This window comes from Rhyacophila brunnea, unplaced genomic scaffold (genome assembly GCF_057557595.1).
Source record: "Rhyacophila brunnea isolate RB1 unplaced genomic scaffold, BYU_Rbru_1.0 scaffold_11, whole genome shotgun sequence".
NCBI classification, from domain to species: domain Eukaryota; kingdom Metazoa; phylum Arthropoda; class Insecta; order Trichoptera; family Rhyacophilidae; genus Rhyacophila; species Rhyacophila brunnea.
The window spans coordinates 30,542,209-30,562,124 of NW_028232763.1; the positions used below are offsets into that span (position 1 = coordinate 30,542,209).

The 19,916-nt window shown below is 29.8% G+C and overlaps 1 protein-coding gene across 5 annotated transcripts in view; it reads right to left on the reverse strand.

Moving 5' to 3' along the window:
* dac (dachshund family transcription factor) overlaps positions 1 to 19,916 on the reverse strand; it is a 497,825-nt gene that overhangs the window by 407,693 nt on the left and 70,216 nt on the right. For 2 of the 5 annotated variants that reach the window (XM_085957377.1, XM_085957369.1), the window contains exon 2: positions 6,581 to 6,607. The exons of the other annotated variants lie outside the window; for them this stretch is intronic. In XM_085957377.1, the coding sequence (XP_085813503.1) occupies positions 6,581 to 6,607 (27 nt within the window). The remainder of the gene's footprint in view (positions 1 to 6,580; positions 6,608 to 19,916) is intronic. 5 annotated transcript variants of the gene reach the window in all.

Below are 19,916 nucleotides of genomic sequence, written 5' to 3' on the forward strand. Positions count from 1 at the left end.
AATTTGAATGACATGAATCAATTTAAATTTAAAAATAATGTTGAATTATTAATATACGTAAATAATGTTTATAATTTTACATAATTTCGAATTTTTATTATTTTATATCTTGGGAAAAATAAATTGTCTTATTATCCTATTCTCGTTATCATAAATGAACTACATAGTATTTATTTATATGAATCGTAAAACATATCATAGACTCGTAGTTCAATGCGTAAAGCATTGGCCTTTCATTGGGGTGCTCCGCGTTTTTTCCCGGTGAGGTCACAATGCATCTATATGATTTTCTTAAGCTCTGGGTGTGTGTCATTCTTTCACATATATAACTAATTACAACTACTGTCATTGAACCTTGCCTGTTGTAGTTTTAAAAAGAAATAAAATGCTTCATAAACAACGCGTCATTCTTATAACCATTTTTTTTTTATATTAGATAACAATACTTTATAGGTTCCTCACAATAGGTATAACAAATAAATACGTACAATAATCATCTTCCTAATCTATGTTATGAATCATTTTGAAAGAAAAAAATCTATGGTATAATATGTTAATAATTGAAGGTATTATTTAAAAATATATTTGGAAACAAACTCTCTTCATTTTCAAACCTAAAAATTGAAACGAATTCGTTGATAGCTTTATTAAAATAGTTATTAAATTATGCATAGATTAATTAAATTAGAATCTAAATATGTACAATCCATAATGAATTCTGATAGGTTTGCTTTTCTAGGTCTCATATTTGATAAGGAAAGATACATTAAATACTTGTAGATGAAAGATTTGAAATACATCTGCCACTCACTGCATACAAAAAAGCTCAAACGCCTCCGAAAAGAAGATTGCTTTGTAGAAGTAATTCTAAAAGATAATAATAGAGGATTACGTCGCAACAGTTTTCAGCCGACTGATTTCGTCTGAATGATTTTTAAAAGCTCACGTGAGAATCATTCGTAAGTTTTAAGAGCTTTTTCGATCCGCATTATTTCTTTAATACGTTCAGATACCTACTCTTGTAATTGATATATTATAATAAAATATCTTACATACTGCATGATAATAATTAAATAAATAATGCATATTATGTTACGTATGGTATAGTTTACTCTTCCGTTCTTTTGGGTATGACTATTATTTAATTTAATCGTAGTTATAAATCTAATAGATGCAGACTCTAGTCCTGTCCGGTACCGTATTTTAAATCGAATATGAATGTTTTGACATGTTTCCTATTTTTTATGTTCAAAGTAAAATCTGTTTGCAATATAGGTACATGGTTATATTTTAGAATATCTACACATTTCGAATGTTGTAATGTTCATAATAACCGTCAATTGACAAAATGTAAAAGTGAAAATGGAATGAATGCTATGCTGATGATAACCAAACAGTACCCAAAAATGTTGTGGTATGGAATTACTCTTAAAGATTCAAAAGACGATGACGTAAAATGACTTTATCATTTACTAATCCAAGTCTGCTTCAACCAAATCAACTGCAACTAATTTTCAATAATCTTGAATGACATTGCATTTCTAATTTGAAGTAGCTCGTCAACAGTTTATTACATGTCATAATAACTGATACATTCATTATCTGCACATAACGATTGAAAGGTTGTTCTCTAAAGAAACATGTTGTTTTCATTCATAAAAAAATGAATCAATCTGTTACAATATAATATTGTGTCATTCATTATTTTATTGTTGTGAATAAGTTTGTTCGAATTGTTGCCCAAGTATTTTTGAACAAAGACGAACACGAAGCTACGAAAGCTAGCATTACAATTTTATTTTGAAGTGTTGTTCGGTGGTTATGTAAAAAGCATTCGAAGTCACATTAAAAGTCCTTTTGTGTGAATCAAAATAGTGTCATTGTTATCTGAAATCTCGATCGCAGTGACAGTCAGAGGCGTATTAAACATGTACAGTTAAATTAATAGTCTTGCATTTTTATATTTAATTCGCAAAACAATCAAAAAGTAGAAAAACGATAAAATAAAACTAACAACTATTATACTTCAGAAAAAAACTATTAAAAAATTATAATATATCTACCTAATTTCATCGTAGAACTTTTGTCAAGATTATGATGTGTAAATAAAAATTATATTAATTATTAATTAATTTTAAAGAATTATTAAATATAATATATAAGACTGGCTGTGCAAAAGACATCTGGCTATATAATCAAAAGAGATAAAATCAATATTGACAGATTCATTCTAAGTGAAAACATCGATGGACGATTAAATGATACCCACAAGCCAAACCAGTCCTATACTGTGGTAGTGTAGTAGATACGAGACTGGTTTGGTTGGCGGGTATTATCGTATATTTGGTCTTAATTGGGCATATCCCTAGGCACCACAGGTGATGTAAAGTCTGTTATTTGAGACTAAAAAGAGCAGAAGATGTAATTGACAACACAATTATTGACAATTAACTATTTCTTTTATTCAATGAATAATTCACAAGATTTAAGAATATATCATTCTGATTATTGAACATATATAATTTAGAAAAACACTTTATGAGAGAGTATATTATAACCAATAGAAAAAATCTTTTTTGAAAAAAGTAAGCCACCCCGGCCGGGAATCGAACCCTGCATCTCCACGGGTTTACGCCCCATTCCGTCGCATTTAACCTACATGCTACGGCGTGACATACTAATTGCGACAAATTTTTAACTATTGGTCACCTTTAATACCTACTCATCAGCGCTCTTCCAAATCAAGCAACTTTGGCAATCGATTTTTGTTTCTTAAATCAAAGTAGGTAACTATTTACTATTACTTTGATTACTAACCGACGTCGTGGAATTTTTCCAATATTTTTTAGATGTAATTACTTGCACTTGCTAATAATTTATAATTAACTATTTCTTTTATTCAATAAATATTAAAAATTAATAATATTATATTAAAATTAAAAAATATAATATTAAAAAAAAATGACAGTAAAATTTTAGTCTGTCCTAAAGTTTAATCTGTCAGAATCATACCATTTTTTTATTCATTCCCAACAAACAGATGAATACAGATAAAAACTGCGAAAAAAATTAGCTCTATCTGTATTGTAATTTCCAAACTGCGTTAATTTGTATAAGTACGTCATTATATTGTTTATTATTTTCTTTTATTGGTCCTAAATCCAACACTGTTCAAAGGATACCACTTAAAGCACGCTCCAAATCTGGATTTGGAATGAATGTTTTTTTCACGACATGGACACCGTTCAGTGGCGTACTTAGATGTTTTTGTCAAAACTGTACGCAATTCAATGCGGACAAAGGTAAGAGTGAAAGGTTATTCGCATCAAGTGAGAACTGTGGCCCTATTTAGGATGATACTTTTCTGGACAGAAAATGTCAATATTTTTTAATATTTTTATTTTAATGCAAATATAATGCATTTTTACATTTTCTTGAAATGTGATCTAAATTTATTTATATTATTTATTGATATTTTCAGCATCAGGAAATTAAGGTTTCTAATAAATATTGTTAGTGTTATACCTCAAGCCAAAGATATTGTTTTATTAATATTGAAGTTGATCATTATTTTCAAAAAGTTACTTTGTTATGATAAATATAATATTTTTCAAGATTATTGTGTGACTAGACGTTGACTAAATAATAATTTATTTGTTATAAATAATGATCGTTGTATGATCTTTATGTGAAATAAATGATTAATTAACTGGATCCAATGAGATTATGATAGTCACAATAAAACCTCTTTACAAACTTTGCTAGAACTAGATTTGTTTAAAACCCCCAGATAGTGTTTTTATCATTAATTATTTGCAAAAATGACAAGCGGTTCACTAATTTAACACATAGATATAATTACTTACCTGAAAAGTCAAAGATGTAAGTTATAATCCTACTCAGTCAAAATGTTCTAATATGTATTTTTCTGGTGTTTTTTTTATTGTGTAGGTATCTTTGATTACAATAGTTATATTGTATTGTTATACCTATTTACCTAAGTATATTTAGTATGTATGTTTTTATATATTATATTAACACTACAATAGACCATAATGCCCATTGACTGTAGTATAGTTAGTAATATAAGCGAAATAATCACAAACAATAAGACTATAGAGAAAATCACACAAATATATTGTGACCTCACCTTGAATCGAACCCGAAGCTTCCCCCCAGATGAAAGGCCAGCACTTTACGCACTTTATATTTGAATATATTACATCCTATTTTTTTTTTAATATATAAAAATATCTTTGATTTAAATTAAAAATTCGATATTGTGATTGAGTTGCATATCCCTGTTTTTGACACGCTGTCGGAAGGGCTTTGCTACTTGCAATGTATGGGGCTCCGCCACCGCGGGGGCCTCCCGTTGAATGCGTCAACGTGCCCAAAGAGGCGTGAAATCCTCCGCCGTTGTTCAACGTGAGCCAATGAACAGTTTCCACGATCTCTCTACCTTTAAACCTGAAAACTGAAATTTAAATTTGAAATCGGCTTATGGAGCATTTGTAAAATGCAGGCATGCATCTGTCAGCTGCTACATAATTGGCAACTATTATAATAAATCTGTTTTATTATACTTATCTATTTACTATTTTTAAGTATTATACAATAATGCTGATTTAACCGTTACGAATTTCCGTTAGTTAAATTTTCAGATATTTTGGATCGGGGCTTTGACAAAAAAAAATACTGTAAGTACCCACAAAAACGATAAATAAATATTACTATGGAATAATAATACTACGATTTTAAGGAATATGAATAAATATTCTGTGTTGATTATACTAAACAGCTAACACCTACCTATACTCTACGGATAATGGTTAAAACAATCACGGTTATTTTTATTATCGTAATTGATTTTTGAATTGTCACCATGTGTTCTTCCTCCTTCTTTCCTTGACTTTTCATGCTCGTTTCAGTGGCAATTAATATGAGAAACTAGATATCTCATACACATGGCCTTTGCAACAAACTCGTATCGTCGAGGATAAAAGAATGAAGAGCACGCGGTGACTACCCAAAAATCCATAACAACTATCCATAAATAATTAATATTATTAAGTCATAACTTTCATTTGATTCTGCCATGTTAAAGTGCAAATTTTAGCAGAAATATATTAAACAGACGCATTATTAAAATAGATTACACTATTATATAGTCATGAATGCATACTTGCAATATTAATCATTATTGCAGCGTAGATATAAATGTTTTTTAGCCACATTCAATTGTATTTAACTGTTTAGAAACAAATGAAAGTTGTAGATTTTTATGAGCCGAATCGTTTGTGAGGGATTGATACCAGTTTGTTAATAAACCAATGCCTCTAACATATTACATTACTTGATCATATAAACTGAGCGTTATTGTATTGTACTATTTCTATAAATATAGAAAAGTTATTATACTTTCATATTGATAAGCAAATATTTATAGTTTGAATTTAGTGTTCTAATTATTTCGCTTACGGATACCAAATACTTATTATCTATGTATAAAAAAACACGTAAAACGATATCATTATGCAACATGCAAGGAAGGGGAACAATGCACATGAAAATTCTATTATAATAATCTAATAAAAATAATGAAAATAAAAAAGTAAATTCGGGGTGTACCCTGGATTGCAACACTTTTTCTTAGTTTGTTATAAGATGTTTACATATCTACTTATCAAATACAATATGAAAATTATTAATTAATTTTAATCCAGAGTGTATACACTTCACTGGTAAAAAAATCTATTATCAATAATTATTATTGGTCTCAATAATAATAAAAAAATGTGAATTTTTTGAAAATAAAACATTTATTGTTTTTGTCGTCTTTTTAAAAAGTCTATATTGTTGTTGTTTTAAAATTTCTGAATAAACACAAAATACAATTTGGACAAAAACAAAAATAATTGTACGAATGAAACACAGAAAATCACTTTACAAGTGAAAGTTTGTTATATCCAGTTTTATTCAAAAATACAAATTAATATTATATATAGTATCCAATTTAATAAAGCCTTTTAGTAATATTCAGTTTTATTTGTTTATTTGTAACGTATAAGTGGATAAGTAAGATATTATTTTAATTTTATAAATCTACCTACAATTGTATTTTTAAATATTTTTAGCTTTATATTGGTTTGTTAAATTAATACGCAAATATTTTTGGTGGTAATATTTTCAGATATAAACACTAAACAGATAACATTGGTCTATTTTTTTAATAAGTTGCAACTGTATTATTTAATAATAAATTTAATAAGTAATTAGAGTGACTGGATATATCAAACATTACACAAGTAAAAATGACGCATCTACAAGCTTTTCAAAAGACGGTCGGCAATTAGCGGACTCTGGAGGCCTGATTGGGCATTGTCCGCTAACTCCGTATATGTTTTGTAGTTAGCATAATAAACCTGAGACTCTAGCTAGGAGATATCTGTTGGATAAGTCCAGTTGGAGCGATGCACACCCAGGATATACCCCAGTCGCGCGATTCCCTCGGATCTACTCGTGAGACCTCGGCTAGGATCGGTTACGCCGCGGGGGGAGGGTGGGGGTTAGTTCATACCTGTCGGGCGCTTTCATAGACAGGCACCTGAAAAAGAAAGAAATTCGAACCAATTCGTTGAAAATTTAATTTTCAGCAATATCGCTAAACCTCTATTTCTTAACGAGATTTTTTTTCAAAAATTTTCAAAAGTTTTAGACTTTTTGGTTTTTATTGCAATAAATAGTAAATATCTAATACTACAAAACTTCTTTCAAATTCTGCAACAATATTATTTTACCCTCTTGAATATTATATTAAAAAATCATAGTCTTTTTTTAATTTACTACAAATATCTGCAATGAATAATTAATAACGAAGTTAATTTCTGTTTAATATTCTACAACATCATTGACTATATGAACATATATTATGATTTAATTAAAAACGTTAAACACGTTATTAACGGTTATTTTTTAATTGATTTACAGGTTAAAACTTGCAATAAAAATCAGAAAGTCTTTTGGGGAAGTTATTTCTGTAATGACAATTGGGCGGTGCCTGACTGGATATGAATTGGCGCCCCAGGTGATGGATGAATGGCATCTATTTCACTACGGTATCATTCATAAGTGGATATTACTACAAAACATCTGAAAATATCATAACAAGAATATATTATGGTTAATAAGTCATATTTATATCTAGTTAGTTGATTATCATGCGGATCAGAATGCAAAGACAAGATTTAAAATATAGCATTAAAAGGAATTAGTAGTAAAAAATATGTAATTGTGCAAATTAACAATAGTTGGTCGGGGTACCAATGCATGACACAGTTTTGAAAGACAGCTTTACTTTTACAACGTTTAGTCTCTCATATTCTTACATAATTAAAATTTTAAATCAAGTTAAATATGTAATTTTAATTACCCATAAATTATTTGATAACTTGAAGGTAGATCGGGCTTCTAGGTTCAAGAACAAAAACAAAGTAACGAATGCGACCATTGCATGGCTTTAATGTCAACTTGGAATTGTCAGTGCTTTTCGGGATGATTGAAAAAAAATATTTAAATATTTTTACTTTTATTATCTTAAGTGTAATACAATTTCAAGTTAAATGTAGTCCTATAACGGCATTATTGTTTTGGATAATGTCGTAAGGCTAAACCGATGTTCTTGTTGTATAAAATGTTAAAAAATACTAAAAATAAAAATATATTGACACTATTAAAGAGCGTTGGTTGTAATCTTTCAACTATCACGTCTTTATATCAATAAATGACAATCAAAAATCTTGTATTAATTATTAATATTATATATTTTGTATCATATTAGATTTAATTAAATGAGCTTTGAATATCAACTGCACAATAAGTACCTACATATTATATTTATCTCATGGCAGTAAAATTATATTACTTACTACCTATTGAAAAATACTCCTTTTAACCAAAAATGCTTCAGGAGTAATATAAACCATCTTGTTTTCCAAGAATTGTCATATAGACAAGAACCCTTACAATATTTTTACTGCAGCAAAATGTTTATCACTTTTTCAAATCTTTTGTCCTGTTTATTCAATTTATTGCCAAGAACGTATGTGAAACAAAAGAAACTGTTTATGAATTGGGTAAAGTATATAATTTTTGTTATATTCAATGTGTTATAAAATGTCATAAAATATATACTACGCATATTAACTGAATTAAGAAAAATAATATATACATCGCATGAAAACAGTTGGCTGTAAATAATAACAATAAATTGCTATTCAATTTGAGCATTTGTGCTGATGCGTTTACAAAGGTCATAGTATTTATTTTACGAATTAAAAAATATTCTCCGAAAAACAGCTAGCCTCACAGGGGCACTATAGTATAATTTTTACCTACTGACGCCTGTATCTATATTGCCATTAACATCGACAAACAGTCGGCACTAATCAATTATGTACCGTTAAATTTTACCTGTAAAAATACGATTTTTTGAAACAAGTCTGTATACTGGAAGCCAGACGGAAACACCGACAATTTTCATGGCTGATTTTGGCAAAATTCATGAATTCAAGAATGATAAACAAACCTAACCTAACAAATAATCTATTATACCGGCTATTTTCAAAATCTGTTTACCGCTGGCTTCCATTAAACAGACAAAAACCCATTTTTTTAAATATTATTATTTATCTATTTCATTATTAAAATAAAAACTTATGATACAAAATCTTTAAATTTTTAAGTATTTCATTGGTAACAAGTTGAATCTCAGACATGTATGAAAATAACTACCTAAGAATCAATGTTATATGGAATTATGTAGCAATAAAAGGCTTTGTATAGAAGAAGGAAACGATCATTCAGATGCCTTCATGGACTCAAACAATACATACGTATCAAATTTCCGAAAATAAAAAAATATATATATTTCATACATTCCCATTTTACAATACTATAAAAAATATAATTTAATACAGGTAATTATTATTGTAGTAGCGTAAGGAATAGTTTTCATATATTATGTTCCACGTAAATATTATGCTATATAGATGTAGCCGGAATTATTATATGCAGAATCGATCAGCTATTGTCAGTAGTCACACAAACATAGAATATATCCAAAGGGGGACCAGCAATTAAGATATTGCGGCGAACAATAAATGGAAGCTTTTGACCCCCCGTAAAAAAATGAAATATCCATTCGCGTTATGGATTGAAAAAACAACACGCGATATAAGTAAAGTTACGTGTACACAAATACAGAATTGCTGGTTAAAAAAACACGTATAATAGCATCAACTGTCAGAGAGGAAGATCGCTTTGTTTGAAAATAAAATAAACCAATTCAAAAAAAGTGCAAAGCCATACCGAATAAAAAAAATAACGGATGGTGATTATGTTGTCTATGGTAACGCAGTAGTGATCTTTGTTGTTTCGTCGATAAAAATACGTTTGACACTGTTTGTATAAAAAGTATGATTGATTGTGCTTTGTGCTACATAAAATGGTAGATTTCAAACATCACACTTATAATAGTATTATGCATTATTGTAAATAATGTAAATATAACATTTTTATTTCAACTGTTCCCATTGCAACTTCTGCGTAATTGCATAATGAATAAGACAATAATGTAGATATTACTGTATATATTATTACAACACTAACAATAAATGTATTAAGATTAAAACACAATTAATAGTGAATAATATAAACCTTATTATTTAATAAATTTTAAATATAAGCTCTGTATTATAATAATTACTTTTTATTTGCTCAATATTTATTGCATTAAATAAAAGTCGTGCAGTTTTTATTAATCAATAATTAAATAATAATGCTACGACCTTCTGTTCTTCTGTTACACAAATTTATTAGTCAAGGCATATGCAATGAATAAAACTAATAAAAAGTTAATCTACAACGATGACATATTTACAGTGGCCTTTTTTAAAATTTAAAACGTCTTTAAACTCTGTCGTGGTTCTTAATTATTATATTAATAAAAACAGATTACTTTTTTGAATTGGTAACATGTAAATAATTGAACATTTCGCCGTAGCATAGTTCACCGTGAGCTATCTTGCCGGAAAGTCTGGTCTTACGTCATACTATATAATTATATTTTTAATTTATTTACCTACATATTTTCTTCTGCCTATCCATTATCAGTGGTTTTATTACGTATTTTGTAAGTGTTATTATTTAGATATGAATTCTCAATAGTATACGGTGATGTATTTCCGATACAACAGCTCACTATGAAGATCAACTCCATATCTTCAAATTTCCGGACACGTTTTGAATTGCCATCGGGTATCACAGATGTATGCAGTTTTGGCCTTTCTTCAGTATACATTGTCGCTAGACACCATCGCATACATTAATTGAATTCAATCTCGAATCACAATTGAGTGGTTCATAAGCCCTTACAGAATAAATTAAATGTACTAAACATAACACTTCAGAATTGCAATCATATCCTGAATTAGAAATACTCAAATAATTATGTTTGAACTTAGTTTACTCAAAACTAACCTGAATGGACTTGGTTCACTTGGCTTATGAACCACTTAATTAACTCCAAACTACATACAAGTATTTTTAACATCTGATAGCATTTTATTGCACGGGGATTTTTTTGATAGGGAGTCTTCAAACCCGTCAACACCGCCTCAAACTGTATTATATTTATCTTTGTATATTATCACAAAAATGTGCTCTGATTATTATAGTTGAGTTTAGAGTTTTCGATAAAGATTTGTTTTTTTAAATGTTTATTTTTATTTTAAATTATGTTTTTTTTTTCAAAAAAAATGGCACTAATTGACATTATGCATATTTACAATTATTTTATTATATTCAAATGGAAAACAATGAGTATAATATAGTGAAAAAAAGTATTGCGTATGTAAGCATAATTAAAAACATAAAATATCTCATTTACCAATAATGTATAAGTAATATTGAAAAAAACGAGTTAATAACTTTTGGCCAAAAATAATTTATTAATATATACGTATTTTCCATCCGGTAACGAATAATTTCAAAAATTATTATGTTTTGTTTGTAGAATTCTTCCTAATACGAAGATAAACAGAGTGATCGCGATGAGTAAAAGATATCATTTATCTTGTTCATCAATACGCCCCAATGTCCGAATGAAACAGAACTAACCGACAAATGGGCAACCAATTCTTTGATTGCATACTAATGATATATTGCCTCGGTATGCCAACTTAGTCAATATTTTATTATTAATAATATTCATTATTATAAGTAAAATTTACTCGCAGAATGTGTTAAGTCAATTTAATTAATGCTCAACCTTATAAATGTACGTATGTGTTTATTATTAAATATAACTGAATTAAGATTTGATTTGAATTATATGTCTATATATAAATAATAATATGTATACTAGAAAAAATGTTCAAGGTCATCCGATATATAGAACATGCACGTAAAGCACAAAGAAATTAGCAATATGTCTGATTTTAGAAGGCATATCAAACTTAAATACTCCATAACATGACTTCGAGACTTACCAACTTTTGGCAGTATTATACGCACTATCTGCATTCTAATGTCCAATGGCGGGTTCATGGACGTGAATGCCCGTGGCACTGACCGATTCTGAGGCCCCGCGATAAAAAATAAAATGAAAAACAATCAAAATATCAATGCATATCTTTCTAGAATCACACCATTTCACTAAATACAATATTATAAAATGACAGTAATGATACAATATATTGATGATAAAATATTATTGGTTATTTTTTGTGTACGAGTGCGTATATTATGTTTTAAAGTATATTTGTTGACGCCAACGATGAGCGAGCGGTGACGTGTCGTCCTATAATGGCGTGGATACTGGGTTCGAATCCCGGTTCTGGAAAATATTCACATATTGTTTTTCAATGTGTGTTTGGACCCATAGTATGAACATAATACGATAATAAGCAAGTGGCTAACAAGAATTTCTAGTAATTGTATCTTTTTAGCATTGAACATTGTAAAAATATATATACTATTGTATAATATATCTACTATATAATACTCAATTTGTGAAGATATATAATCTGTTTATTAGTATGCTCCTACAACGTAGAAGAATAATAGATTTAAAGATTTTGAATATTTGAAACTAGGCCATAGGTAGTGACTTCGGACATTACCTCGATGGAAGCAAATCGTCAGCTGAATGCAGAACTATTCTAACACATCAGAGCTCGAAATGAAAAAGTTTACGAACCGGAGCGCTCGACAGTTTTCTGAAGATATTTCCATAGTTATTAATTTTTATGGGTATTTCATAAAAATAAGTGTGTTAGATTTTCTATTTTTGGCCTATCTGGTTCAAGTGGTCAAATTATTTTTTCCACGAGACGGAGCGATAATTTTACCGATTTCACGAACAGGAACGGCGCTCCTGTCCATTTCGAGCCCTGTAACACATACCTATTTGAAATATTTTTGAAGGTAGTTCTTTGAAACAACCTACTCAAGTGATTTATTATTTGCACAGTTAAATGAATACATGATAATATTTTAGTAGGTCTAATGATGGAAATGATGATGCTGAGGGAGCCACATAGAGTTGAAGCGCCAGAAAGAAGAAGAAGAAGAGGCTTCTTACTTTACTTTTAAGTTTTTGAGTGTATTATTTTTAAGGCAACTAGGTCCCTTAATAATAGTTTATTTTGAGTGCCTATATTTTAATATAGGTAGGTACATTATAATATAGAATTATTTAAAATTATAAAAATATGTTTAAATTGCTAAATAAACTTATGTTGAAGTATGTTATATAATATATACCAATTAGGTACAATGTTATTATATACCTAAATAAAATTACATGAATAACTGCGAACTTAATAAAACGAACGTATTTAATAAGATTGAGCTTACCCTATCTGACTATTACAAATCTATTTCTGAAGTAGTGGTAACATAATGTTTTGTGAAAGGCCATTCCAATGATAATTTATCATTCGGTCATAATAAGTTGCTATCCCTAACGCCAGTGGTCGGTAGTGAATACGTCCAAATGAATTAAAGTAAAATAATGCATAGATGTGTTATAATCTTTTATATTATTGTCTTTTTTCGTTTCAACAAATTTCAAATTACAAAAACAAATTAATCCGAAGACATAGTCGCAGTGACACCGAGCGAGAGAAAGCAATATTGTTGATATAATTGCAGTTGATAATAGTAACCGTAACAATAATCACAATTGCCCTGCCTAATTCTTGCGCAATAAAAGACATTGGATCTGCGCATGTTCAAGGTTAAATTGTTTGATAATAGTAGGTAATAGTAGTTATTTAAGTCGTATTTTACATGAGCAGGTGATCGCTTCGTTAGAAACTAATCTTAAAAATATACTTTTTTTTACAAAATGTGTAAAAAATTCATCAAGGAATTGAAATTTCTGGTATTGGTCGTATGGGGTTACATGTAAATTATAAACAATAGAGGCTTATACACAATATTGCAATGGTTGTACGTAGGTATACATAATGGCCGTGAACATGTACTCAAATAATTTTAGCATAATTAAATAGCATCAGCATAAGTTGTCCGCTGACTGAGGGCGCCACATGCTAACATTTGACATAGCATGCAATACTTTTTATACTGCGTTGAGCTTAGTTTTAAATTCGAACACCGGACGATTTATGGTGGTATAAAAAGGAATAAATTATTGTCGTATTTAATTTTATAGTTTCAATATTCACTGAATATTGAAATTATATAAAAATATACGATATTTTTTTATAGATGCAGATGTTTGTACAAATTATCGTTCAGTGAAATTCTCGACAAATAATGGGCAATCTGGCCAAAAAGCTATTCCGCCATATTGTGTTATTTCAATACATATTCACAGCCATAATGTATACACACATACAAATTACCGGATACAGTAGTAAGAAAATATAGGCACCTATCTAATAATGTAGGTACGGCTACCAATTGTTCAGCGCAAAATCAAAGGCTCCCACCTATATCATTGTAGATGTGAATGAAATGTTTATCTACCTGTATTTTGTTGACCGATACCGTATTTCTAATTTAAATTTCAAAAGGGCAAAATTAGTTCTTTTTTGCGCAGACGCGTGGGACCCCGCTGAGAGAAACAAATAACTTTTACAGATTTTGGTCGGCAATTATTTATTTTTCTTTTTTAAACCGTATTCATATTGAAATACTGTTTTCAACAAGAGAAATTAACCACAATAAACTTCATGCAGTAGGTATATATTGTTATCTATATAATAAACCAGATTAGTACTATCGGTTATAACTCGTCTCAAGAACTGTCAAGAAATTATTAGAAACTCTTTTTTCTTAGTGTTTTTTTAGTAAATTTTTGAGACGTGAATTTGACCTTGAGATTTTTATTGGACAACAATTCCTCAGACGTTACCACGAGTATAAACGATGAATCAGAAAAAAATATTGATAATACATATTTCTCTCCTGTGAAACACTAAAAAAATAATTCTCGAGAAATAACTAAATCAATCTTCATTTTTCGAGAACCAAGTATTCTTTAATTCTCGAATCGAAAACAGTCGAGAAATCATAATATGCTCTCGTTAATACCAAATTAATTGAAAACCATTTCATATAATGAGATAAAATTATTCAGTTAACATTGCATTATGGTAATATTGTATGATAAAAAATATATTTAATATGTATCAGATCAGGTCAGAGCTAATTATTAAAAGACAGAATGACGTTAAAAATTGTATGCAACTATTCAAAATCAATAAATCATTTTTTCTATGACTGCAGATAATAACAGGGCGCACCTAAACGGTTATCTATTTCCTGTTTCTAATGAATTTATTTTGACTTGCACAATAGAATTCAGTAGATTTAATTAAGATAGTTTATAGATAAAGTCGATTTAAAATGTAACGTTTTAGGTAAAACCAAATAGAAATTTATATTGAACACATTTTTTTTAAATAAGTCAAAACTAATGACGACTAAGAAATTCAAAGTGAAACAAAAAGAATAAAAAACATCCAATTGTAAGACAATGATAAATGCATATATGTTGGTCACCATCATAAATAGTTAGATTTTATAGAATTATTATAGGTAGTGATATTTATAGTCATTTAATTCAGAATTAATAAACAATGATCTAGTGAAATTAATAATTATTAACTTAGTACAAATTTATTTGATTTTTTTTTGACACTATCTATACAAGAATAAAATACAAATAAAGCATCTCGAGAATATCAAGAAATTAAAAAACAACTCTCGAACTATGGAAAATCAAATTATAATTAATTTTAGAATTCCCGGATCTTTCGAAAATAAATCTTAAACTCTTTATCTAATCAACATTAAAATATTCATTAGGTAAATTGTAATCTTATTATTACAATTATTGATATTTAATATTAGGCATTAAAGTATTAGTGCCCACAGTGCTATATATAGATATTTTTTGCACTAATAAACACAGGATACTATATTATAATACTTTTTCAATAATAGCATTGCCGATAATTTCATGTGGGAATAAAAAACGGCTGCATATTATCAATTTGCATTTGCAACACCGTAACTGCAATATTCAATTGTAATGTGTCGGGCATTAAAACTAATGTCTAGTAGCTACTTAATAGACGATGCAAAAATAAGCAGAGGAGTGCATTGGATTTTTTTTCGGCATGTATATTTTTCTTCAACAATCGATTATTTAATTTAATAACTTGCAGTTAATCGATTTCGTTCAACCATTTAGATGACTAGTGATTGATAATATCTAGTAGTGTATGAAACACAAGTCGTAAATATAAATACCTCATTGAAAATTTAACATAGACAAAAAAACTACATTTTATTTAAATATCACGATATATCTTTGTTTACTTTACTATATTTGCTTGATTTTTAGAATGAATTAAAAATGTAAAGTCAAATTATTCAAATTATCCAAGCGAAGGTTTCCAAATTCTTATTATTAAACTTTGTGTGTGTGAAAATAAATGGTCAACACAAAAATACTGTTTTGTAACATCATAGTAATAATAAATAATTTCCTTCAATATTTACTGTCTGTACCTACCTCGTCATAGTTTTTTTGTTTTAAAAAATAGTTTGTGAATATGTATGTGTGGTCAATTGTCTAGATAAGTGTATTAGTTATGGACATATTTTATTATAATAATATAATGTAGCACTTCCAATTTTATTTTACTTAGTTATATTTATTTACATTCGACTCGAGATTTCGTAACTATTATTAATGTACCTATGTCCCCGAAACTGTGGACAAAAAAAACACAGTAAAACTTCTGTAGGTACGGCCCTGGTAATAATAGACGACGATGCAATTAATAAATTGACGGCCAGACGGCAATTTGTGTGTCAACGTTACATGGAGCAAGTCCTGGACTCAGTTGGTGATGATGATCTGACGATGGGGGAGGGGTGTGAATGAGGAGCAGACGTGGGACGCCGGAAGACAAGGCTGGAAGTGAGCGCTTTTTTATTATTATTTTATTATTGCGGGCTTCCGTTCGTCTGTCTGTCTACCTTACCTTTTTGCATGCCAGCCAATGTATCAATTAATAAAATATAAGTAATTTGATCGTATCTCCACGCTATGAAATGCTCTGTAATTGCCATCAATTTAGCAATCAAGGGTTTAAAAAATCAATATTCCTTCTAAAAATATGTTTATTTATTTATTGAAAACATGATAACATAAGAAATTTTCTTTTTATACCTAATATACTTGAATATTTTTTTTAAATATAATTAAGTACTATTTTTTATAATAAGGTTAAAGAATGTAACATTTTTATTGAATTTACATATTTAAACATACTAGATATATACCTAATAAAAAATGTTGTAAGCTGAGTAAAGTGTTGTCAAATCGTCGTGATTAATGAATACACCGATAGCTTAAAATGGTGCAATACCCGAACGCGATTGATGTGGATTCAATAACCGTTCTCTGTAAGCTTTTTTTCTAGCGTGTATGTATCTGATGTGTTATAAAAAATACGTGCATTCACAATTTATGTTTAAATCTACTGAAGAAAATAATATAGTCATAGTCATTACAAACTATTCCCTGCCTATTGCCTTCTAACGCTGCTACTTTACGGTAATGAGTCTTGGCATCTTACAAAGATTCAAACAACCGTATTTTGAACATTGATAACAGATATTTTTGGAGGATACTGGGTGCCTGGTGGTATAACTTTAGAAGTAACAAAGGGACAAGAGACCGGACCATTTGAGAGAATTTCAACCTAGCTGCATGTTCTTCAAGTCAACCGGATTCCGTTCGCTAAATACCTTCCACAGTATATACAGCGAATCTAAGGGACGCTAACATAACTTGGTAAGTTCCAAGAAGAGTAACTAGTGACAGGGATTCTTGGAGGTACTGTGTGGTGTCCATATGCTCTAACTGCTATATTCCTATATACTGCTAGTATTCTAACCTTATGCCACACTTAAGAATAGACATTGTTATTAAGTTACTAACTTATGCATTTGAAATCATAAGTCATGTAGGTATGATCCAATTTGCATTCCTCTCGTCTTCCAGCCACAATATGTACATTAAAAAACTGCCAATCAAATAGCGTTTTAAAATCATTATGATCCCATGACGTTCTGACGGTCATACGTTTTGGAACTTATACGGAAAACAATAATATTATAATATAAAATTTATAATATGTAAATATCAGTGGCGAAGGGTGGAGGTAGACTGGTAATATTCGACAGAAATAGTGCACGCCAAACTTTATCAGTCATACGTATTTGTTTATATTGAACTAGGACTACAATGTACAGATGGTGTTGGTTAGTTTTTAAAAATCAATTAAACTCTGCCTAAGCCAAACCTTAATAGTTTTGGTATGTTGTGGACGATCAGACTAAATAGTGCACAACTTTTCATGCATACTTATTTGTTTTCATTGAACTAACAAAACACATTATACATTGTGTTGGTTAGTTTTATAAAATTTATTAAACCCTGCCTCAACCAAACCACAATACTTAGATAATTCTATCCATAATATATCCAAAATTATGTATGATTTAATTGCATAATTTAGATATTTTATATATAAATGAACACTGTTTGGCTATTATCTATTATGGAATTGTGGCTTCTTTTTCGCAGGGTTTAATTGACTTTTAAAAACTAACTAACAGCATCTGTAAATTAATTGTAGTCTTAGTTCAATGAAAATAAATACGTATTACTGACAAATTTTAGTGTGCTTTATTTAAGTCGGATCTTAACAGCCTACCTCTACTCTTCACCACTGGTAGATATAATAAATAATTTGTGTGGTGGAAACATCTCACAGTTAGATTTTAATTAAAGCATTTTCGAGCTCTCTTATCACATACCTGTTTTACCTGAACGTACAACCAATGCGTATTAACCTAAAATACCAAATACTAGGTAAACGTACGTCGCAATGTTTACCCTACAAAAATAAACATTCTCAAATATTCACGAGCCCTCTTCCCGTCTTGACTAATGACGTTTAATAGTTCATATTTTTGGTGAATTAATTTGCGAGTTACAAGATTTCGGGATTCGTGGCCCCCAGGCGCGGAGACGTGGAACGGGGGTGATGGTGCCCGATTCGGTGAGAACCCGCCCTCAGTCTTGGGCGTCGAGAGGGGCGGCAAACCCCCTAAGTGTGGAGGAAGGGTGGATTATGAAGGAAAACACCCGATGTAACTTGATATTATAACATTTCTGCTACCAGTCGTTGTTACTCTGAGACTTATTCTGCAACTTTGATTCGCGGTGATGTATGAATGAATTTCTACTATTTAAATTCTGAAAACGACGATTTATTATTATCATAAAAAATATTTTTTTGAAAATTGAATGAAATATTTTTAATACAATTAACGAAGATGTCTGTAAAATCTATTAATACAGATTAGGTGTATGTCATCGTCTATTAAGCTGAACACGCAATATTTTATCCAATGTGTTACTTACTCTGTCAAGAATCTCAACTTTCTGTGTCATATCTTCGTTACTCCTTAATCCGAAAAACGAAGATACAACTGGAAAGACGCTAAATACTATCTACAATTCTACAGGGTATATGCGGTGGATCTATTGGACGCTAGCATGACCTTGGAAAACTTAACAAGACTGGCAAACAATAAAATCAGGGAACTCAGAAATAATGGGAACTGAAATACATAACGGGTACGGCGATAGCAGGTAACCACAGAACAGATAATAAATAGAATACCAATAGGCTATATTCAATACGCCACATGGTGAAGCAGGCTTTTGAATGTGTGAGTGTCCTACGAAAATGAAGCACGCATTATGCACGTGCAATAGTGTGTGTAATACACCAACATTAAATGAGCGTAAATGCATAAACCGAGAGCAGTTTTCAGTACTCGACGTTAAACGTATTCTAGACACATATGTAAGTTTAACCCGGATTCATCCTTACTCGAGTCGGTTACCTGCTATCGCCTTACCCGTTGTGTATTTCAGTTCCCATTATTTCTGAGTTCCCTGCAGGTAACCGACTCGAGTAAGGAATAATCCGGCTTAAACTTACACACGTGTCAAGAATACGTTTTACGTCGAATACTGAAAACTGCTCTCGGTTTATGCATTTACGCCCATTTAATGTTGGTGTATTACACACACTATTGCACGTGCATAATGCGTGCTTCATTTTCATAGGACACTCACACATTCAAAACCCTACGTCGAGATGCGGCGTATTGAATATAGCCAATCGGTATTCTATTTATTATCTGTTCTGTGAATAAAATGTATTCTCAAAGTTACCACGTGCTCGACGTGCTACACATAGACATTGCGTACATAGACAAAGAAAAAAGAA